Consider the following 8,155-nt stretch of genomic DNA (forward strand, 5'->3'; position numbering starts at 1 on the left):
AGCCATCAATCAACTGTACTGTTTATTGTTGAAGACCTTTTTCAAGGTGACGATGACATCAGCTAGGCAGGATGGCGGCGGACATGGAGGTGGAGGAGGAGGACGACACCACCACTCCGTCGACCACCTCTTCCACCACCGTCACCACACGCGTGCTGCTGCTGCTGGTGGTGGCGGCAGCGGTCGTGGAGGATGAGGTGCTGCTGCTGCTGCTGCTGGTGGCGGCGACGGCGGCGGTCGTGGAGGATGAGGTGCTGTCGGCCAATCAGAGGACAGGACAGGTGAGACTGACGAGCCATGACCCAACAGTGCGTGCGATCACGTGACCAACCTGCTGATGCTCTCGCCGTCCAGTAGGCGGCGGTACTCCGCGATCTCCGCCTCCAGCCGGGTCTTGATGTCCAGCAGCATCTGGTACTCTTGACTGTGACGCTCCAAGTCCACCCTCAGCTGCCTGTTGTGTTCCTCGTGCGAGGACACCTGGTGGCCAGAGAAACACTTACACCTGATCTGTCCTGCAAACAGGTGAGCTGCCTTCTGTCCCTCACCTGCATCTGGAAGCTGGACAGCATCGCAGAGTAGCGGCTCTGCGTCTCCTCCAGCGTGCTTTTCAACGACGCTTTCTGTGCCAGACACACACACCTGTCTTCTCACCGCAATCTCTGTGTGTTTGTGTATTGTTCCTGTTGGTGTGTTGATTTGTGTTTTTTGTATTGTTCCTGGGTAATTCAGTTGATTTATGTGTGTGTGTGTGTGTGTGCGCATTATTTGTTTAGTTCCTGTGTGATTGTGTTGATTTGTGTGCTATTTGTATTGTTGCTGTGTGATCGTGTTGATTTATGTGTGTGTGTAATGTGTATTGTTCCTGCATAATTGTGTGTGTGTGTATTGTTCCTGTCTAATTGTGTTGATTTGTGAGTGTGTTGTTTCTGTTATTCCTGTGTAACTGTGTTGCTCTATATGTTTGTATTGTGTAATTTTGTTGATTTATGTATGTGTTATTGGTATTGTTCCTGTGTAATTGTGTTAATTTATATGTGTCTGTGTGTAATGTGTATTGTTCCTGCGTAATTGTGTTGATTTGCGTGTGTGTATGTGTGTATTGTTCCTGTCTAATTGTGTTGATTTATGTGAGTGTTTGTTGTTTCTATTGTTCCGGCGTAACTGTGTTGCTCTATATGTTTGTATTGTGTAATCGTGTTGGTTTATGTGTGTGTTATTGGTATTGTTTCCGTGTAATTGTGTTGCTTTGTGTTTACGTGTGTGTGTGTGTGTGTGTGTGTGTGTGTGTGTGTGTGTGTGTGTGTGTGTGTGTGTGTGTGTGTGTGTGTGTGTGTGTGTGTGTGTGTGTGTGTGTGTGTGTGTGTGTGTGTGTGTGTGTGTGTGTGTGTGTGTTGCACTGACCATGCTCAGCACAGATTGCTGTTCGATTTCCAGGGACTGCAGCAAACGTTTGACCTCTGAGACTTGGGACCTGGACGTCTGCAAGCTGACAGTTTGTGTCATCACTTCCTTATTGAGTTCCTCCGACTACACACACACACACGTATGTTAGGCGGGTGTACATGGAGTCCACAGGAAGTGATGTCATCACACCACCTTGGCCTGGAACCAACTCTCCAGTTCTCGGCGGTTCTTGGCAATGATGGCCTCATAGTGTTCCCTGATTTGGTTCATGACAGCAGACAGGTCTGTACCTGCGGGGGCATCCACCGCCACGTTCACCTGGCCGCTCATCTGTGCACGTAAGGCCAGCAGCTCCTAGAGCGGCGATGAAGAGAAGGTTTGCTGCTTGGGTGTTGAGGAAGGATGGCAGGACAACTTTACCTCCTGGTGGTTCTTCTGCAGGAAGATCTGCTCCTCCTTCAGACCTTCAATCTGCATCTCCAGGTCAGACTTTGCTAACGTCAGGTGGTCCATAACTCCGCGCAGTCCGCGGACGTCGGCCTCCACTGACATGCACATGGCATGCTCGTTGTCGAATCTGCGGTGCAGCAGATCCACTTTGTGAGACTCACAGGTGAGCACCTAAGGTGGGTCAGAACTGTTGGAAGCGTTAGAACTTACCTGGCTTTGAAGTCTTCGGCCGCCAGCATGGCGTTTTCGACACTCAGGCGAGTGGCACTGTTAAGCCTGGTGGCGTCCAAGATCTGCAAGAGGAAAAAGAGCAGTTGAGGTGTTACCTGTACGAAGGTATGTCATCATTCAATCACACGTCACCTTGGCGTTGATGTCGTTGATGACTGTGTAGTAGGCGCCGTAGTCTCTTGTGCTGACTCCCATCCGGCTCTCCATGTACTGCCGGATCTTGATCTCCAATTCGCCATTGGTCTTCCCCATGGAGTGTACCTTGTCCAGGTATGATGCTAGCCGGTCGTTGAGGTTCTGCATGGTCAACTTCTCGTTAAGGGTCAGGACGCTGTCGCCAGTGCCCACACCGAAGAAGGAGTAGGAGTCAGCGGCGCTCGCAGACGAGATGCGGACACCGTAACCGCCCGCGCCGCCGTGGACGCTGCTGGCTCTCATGGTCATGTGACTGCTGTCCATGGAGGAGCTGGATTGGACCGACCTGGCGGAGGAGCGGGAGATCAAGGTGGTCAGGATGTTGCTGTGCTGCTGCTCAGTGGAGTGATGAGACGCCGACTCACCTTTTAAACGTGCAACGCAGCTGTCAATCATGAAGGAAAGGTGGGGGTCACCTGTGTCACTCAGGTGTGGAATGAACACCGACAGGTGAGGTTAGCGTCACCTTGCATCACTTCCTGTTCAGCTGTCAATCATTCTTAGTCCCTTTTGCTATCTGTGGATCCATCAAAGCTCACCTGTGTTTTTAATCACTTCCTTGGAATAACCGTTGTTATGCCCCGCCCCCTCAACCCTCTGCTGTCATGTGATCATCCATCATTCAGCACCTATGGGTGCAACTTGACAAGTTTCATTCCAGGGTGTCAGTGGCAAAACTAACCATTTCATTCCATACACCTTTTATTCATACACCTTTAATTAATATGCCATTTATTCATACACCTTTTATTCATACACCTTTATTTAATATGCCATTTATTCATACATCTTTATTGATACACCTTTAATTAATATGCCATTTATTTACACACCTTTAATTAATATGCCCTGTGTTCATACACTTTTAATACAGCTTTTACTCATACGCCTTTAATTCATACACTTCGCTCTTACCCTTAAGCCTTTAATATACATTTCAGTCCAAATTCCTTCAATCAATACGCCTCTTTTTCATACACTTTAATGATATAAATTTGTTATATGGTATTTGGAAGAAGAAGACATCACACAATAGCTGGCAACTTCCAAACAAAGCACAGAGAGCTCTCGGAACACGATTTTGTAGTCCTGACTTATCCAAGATAAAGTGTCCAAGATGAAGAACTAGACAGCACCGGGACATGAGTGACACCCACTGGCCGAGGAAGCTAACTGCATGGTGCTGCTAACATAAGGGACTAACTCAAGGTTGGGAAAGTCCTCATCAGGAAAAAGCCAAAAAGGGGAACAGTAGCATCAAACTAGCAACCGACAACCTGCCTCGGCACCACATGGAAGCTCCTATCAGCCATCAGAGCAGCCCGAGTGAGTAGAAATATGGATCAATACATAAGAATATTGATAACACCCGGCAGACACACTGGCTACTTGTTGACACCTGAGACTGTAAGACCAGAAGCACTCACCTGTGTACTGCCTGTATTGAATACAAATAATCCACACACACAATACTGGAGTGTCAATCAACAGAACATTTAGAACTTCATCAAAAATCCACAAGGCTGGGGAGGCCAATTGTACAGGTGAACATCAGATGTGGTATATTATATTCATATTCCAAGGACATGCTGCTGTTCTGCATAGGCCAGAACCGTCTCAGTCAGATCAGAACCAAGAATGGAACCAAAGTTGTCTAACAATCATCCCCCTCATCTACCTGGATGGTATCAATACTGATATTTATATTGATCTGTCATAAATATCTATAATGATATGTAAACAAGGTAGGATGATCAGAAGTGAAGGTGTTAAAGCACCTCAGGGCAACATAACAGACGTGTAAGGGACTGCTACAAATACCTCAGGATCCCACAGACCCATGGTAACCACCAGAGGTCAGACACAGATCCTGAAGATCTAGCTGAACATGATGCCCTGCCAGTTATCACATACCCACACGGGATGCTGGAACTGATGCCAATAGATATCATATATGTATGTGTATATATATATATATGTATGTATGTAATCATGTGTGTTCTCCCTGTGACTGCGTGGGTTCCCTCCGGGTACTCCGGCTTCATCCCACCTCCAAAAACATGCACCTGGGGATAGGCCCCTCCCACCTCCAAAGACATGCACCTGGGGATAGGCCCCTCCCACCTCCAAAGACATGCACCTGGGGATAGGTTGATTGGCAACACTAAATTCTAGTGTGAATGTGAGTGTGAATGTTGTCTGTCTATCTGTGTTGGCCCTGTGATGAGGTGGCGACTTGTCCAGGGTGTAGACCGCCTTCCGCCCGAATGCAGCTGAGATAGGCTCCAGCACTCCCCGCGACCCCAAAAGGGACAAGTGGTAGAAAATGGATGGATGGATGGATGAATGTGTGTGTGCGTGTGTGTGTGTGTGTATATCATATGTGTATATGAATATGCATATCTAGTCTATATATATAATTTATAGATGTAGATATAGGTATATATGATGGATATATATATAGTCTACATATGTATATATCTGGCCCTGCGATGAGGTGGCGACTTGTCCAGGGTGTACCCCGCCTTCCGCCCGATTGTAGCTGAGATAGGCTCCAGCGACCCCGAAGGGAATAAGCGGTAAAAAATGGATGGATGTATATATCTACGTTGATATAGACAGATATATATGTCATATATCGATCTATATAGCTCTATATCACTATATTTATTGGCATCTGTTCCAGCCTCCCGTGTGGATATGTGATAACTGGCAGGGCATCATGTTCAGCTGGATCTTCAGGATCTGCCTAACCTTCTGCAGGTAGTTGGCTGTGTCTGACCTCCTGGTGGTTGCCATGGATCTGTGGGATCCTGAGGTATTTGTAGCAGTCCTACAGGCAATGGTCATTGGTCCATATCAAGAAGAACACATTCATGACGTCAGATTTCATGTTTATTGAAGGACAGTTCACCAGCAGGATGTGTTCCACTACTTAATTGATGCTGCTTCGAAAGTTCTCCGAGGTGCCGACCTCTTTCATGATAGTCACGACACGTGAAGTCTTGGTTCTGCCAAAACAAAACAAGGAGTTACACACGTTTGCTTCTTGGTGATTTCATGTTGCTTTCCTGAGTCTGGTCACCTGGCACTCTCGCCATCCAGCAGCCGGCGGTACTCAACAATCTCTAGCTCCAGTCGGGTCTTGATGTCCAGCAGCTCACCAAATTGCACCTTTTGGTTCTCCAGTTCTGCTCTCAGCTGAGCCAGTTGCCCTTCCAGGATCCCTACTTGCTTCTGGTAGCTTAGCAATATGTTGGCGTAGCGACCACGTGTCTCAGCCAGTGTTCCCTCCAGAGCACCTTTCTGTACCATCAGACCCAAACATATTTGACCAAAGTTAGAAAAAACGCTGGAAGTCACATGTTCAAAGTGAAGTCTATTGCGGGATCACCTGGCTGATCTCTGCCTGCAGTTGGATCTCCAGGGTCTGCACAGTTCTTCGCAATTCTCCGATCTCAGACTTGGACGTCTGCAGTGTCGTGGTGCTCGTCACCACATCCTTGTTGAGCTCGGCCATCTTGACAAGACAAGACAACTTGATAAGATCTAGATCATTTTGGCGAGCCAGCAGGTGCCACCGTAGAGCTGAGCTCGGCCAATCGGGGAAGACTTTTCACACTCACCTTAGCCTGAAACCAATTGTCCAGGTCTCTTTGGTTTCTTGAGGCGACGTTCTCGTAATGTTCTCTGATTCCGGCCAAGACGGCAGAGAGATCCTCCTGAGGGGCGGCATCCACCTCCACGTCGACTTGGCCGCCTAACTGCGACCGCACGGCGCGCAGGTCCTGTGGGCGCTGACGTTTAGGACTGCGTTTTGTCGAGCATTCAATGTTCTGCTGCTGCTCACCTCCTCATGGTTCCTCTTCATGTAGGTCAGCTCCTCCATCAATCCTTCCACCTGCATTTCCAGGTCGGTGCGACTCCGGGTCAGCTCGTCTAAAACCGGCTTCAGCCCGCCCATGTCGGCCTCAACGGATCGGCGCATGGCAACCTCATTGTCGCACCTGAACGCCATCACAACAATCTACAAAACGTCTTTCAGTCACAATCTAGTTCGGCCGTTTGAGGCGTTACTCACTTGACACGAAAGTCGTCGGCGGCCAGCCTGGCGTTGTCGATGCTAAGAATCTTTGCAGCTTTTGCACGAGCGCCATTTTGAATCTAAGTGAAGACAAAGGCGGATCTTAGCGGTTTGACAATGTCAGCCTTTCGGTGTGATCTCACCTCTTCTTGCAGGCTTTTGATCCGAACATAGAAGGCGGTCCAGTCATGCTCCGCTGGCCCTATTTTGCTCGCCAAGAAGTTTCTAATCTTCAGCTCCAGCTCGCTGTTGGCTTCTTCCAGCCTACGTACCTTCTCCAGGTAGGATCCTAGCCGGTAGTTAAGGTTCTGCATGGTGAACTTCTCGTTGGCACAGACGCCCGTTTCGTTGGCGAGGTTGAAGCCGCCACCTTTGACCATGGAGACGCGGACCCCAGAGCCACCGGCGCCACCGTAGACGCTGCCGGCGCCCAGGTTGCTGACACGGGAGGACATAGTGTAGCTGCGGTTGGAGAAGGAGGCCATGCTGATGTGGTCTGTGTGGGAGAGACTGAAAATATGCTGGGACCACACATCCTTTTAAACCTCTGATTGAGGGTGGGGTCCAAAGGGAAGTCCTGAGGCCAGAAAATGTTCAGGTGAGGTGCAGCAGGTCGGGTGGGTTCTCGTTATACACACTTTGTGGCTGTGGGCGACGCCTCCAAGACACCTAAAGGCTGCCTGACATTTTTGAAGTGTGCAGCTTGTGCCTGCAAGGGACGATGCTGATGATTAACAACCAGGCAGCCATGTTATTCAACAACAATTTCCTGCTCAAAGTGTTGGAAGGAGTGAAAAGCACGTAACGGTCTTCCCTTCACCAAATTCCTTTTCAACAGAGAAGACGCCAGGAAACAAATCTGCTTTTGGAGTTGAGACTTGAAACACAGGATGTTCCTGATGTTGGAGTCCTGCCTTCTAACAGACGTTCCAGCAGGGACAAACGAAGATGACCCGAGGAGCGAAGGTTGCCATGACAACAGATCTTGCTAAGGTAAGTAAAATTAATCTTAAACATGGAGGAGGTGGGCGTGGCCTAATTAAGCAGGTGTAAATAGTCCAAGGAACCAAGAAGATAAAGAATTCTTCTGATGGGCGTCGACACCCAAAGGTCAGCTGTCACTCGTAACTCTTTCCTCCTGTCTTTCTTTTGCTCTTCTAAGGAAACCTTCTTGCACACCTGTCAGCTTTGTTTGATTGACACGTTGTGACCCCGCCCTCACCGTGAACCAGTTTGTTAGCCTGAAGCACAATGGATTACCGAAGAGTAGTATTTCAGCGTACTGGCCAGTACAAAGTATTTCATGTGTTCTATTGTCATGAGTAGAGGTGGGAAAATCATTGAGTTTTAGATGCATCGCAATTTGGACATGACTATACAATCGATTAGTAAACGTCAATAATCGATGTATTTATTGTAGATCAATTCTGACTGCAGTGAGACACCTCAACGAGAGATCCCACCAGCTCCTTTATTTTAGGGCACTTAGGTTCCAGTTTTGCGCACATTTTCATTAATTAAATACATGTGATGCGAATTTCTTATTACAAATGCACAGTTTTTAAAAGTTGTGGTGATAAACGCTTATTTAGTGAAGTGAAAAGAAATTTAAAACTGCATCAATATAAATCAGGGGTGCCCATTAGGTCGATGGCGAGCTAGCGGTCGATGGTGGAGGGCGTGTCAGCCGATCGCCAGCCAGGCATTAAAAAAATAGACCTAAAATGAGCGATCATCAATCTTCACCAAAACACGACTTTGGTCACTTGATTGACATTCACACCACCT

At 48.0% G+C, this 8,155-nt stretch overlaps 2 protein-coding genes across 2 annotated transcripts; both read right to left on the reverse strand.

The window, feature by feature from the left end:
• Window positions 1-21: 21 nt before the first annotated feature.
• On the reverse strand, window positions 22-2,652 carry LOC133642520 (keratin, type I cytoskeletal 13-like). The gene is made up of 8 exons (XM_062036754.1): window positions 2,221-2,652; window positions 2,068-2,150; window positions 1,828-1,984; window positions 1,600-1,761; window positions 1,405-1,530; window positions 549-623; window positions 332-480; window positions 22-254 (listed from the first exon to the last, which is right to left on the reverse strand). Exons 1-8 carry the CDS (start codon window positions 2,545-2,547, stop codon window positions 59-61), a joined length of 1,275 nt encoding a protein of 424 aa, XP_061892738.1. The 5' UTR covers window positions 2,548-2,652; the 3' UTR covers window positions 22-58.
• Window positions 2,653-5,364: 2,712 nt separating this feature from the next.
• On the reverse strand, window positions 5,365-6,852 carry LOC133642784 (keratin, type I cytoskeletal 13-like). Its single transcript, XM_062037170.1, has 6 exons — window positions 6,511-6,852; window positions 6,365-6,447; window positions 6,134-6,290; window positions 5,910-6,071; window positions 5,678-5,803; window positions 5,365-5,589 (listed from the first exon to the last, which is right to left on the reverse strand). Exons 1-6 carry the CDS (start codon window positions 6,850-6,852, stop codon window positions 5,365-5,367), a joined length of 1,095 nt encoding a protein of 364 aa, XP_061893154.1.
• Window positions 6,853-8,155: the final 1,303 nt, after the last annotated feature.

Source organism: Entelurus aequoreus, linkage group LG25, assembly GCF_033978785.1.
Source record: "Entelurus aequoreus isolate RoL-2023_Sb linkage group LG25, RoL_Eaeq_v1.1, whole genome shotgun sequence".
NCBI classification, from domain to species: Eukaryota; Metazoa; Chordata; class Actinopteri; order Syngnathiformes; family Syngnathidae; genus Entelurus; species Entelurus aequoreus.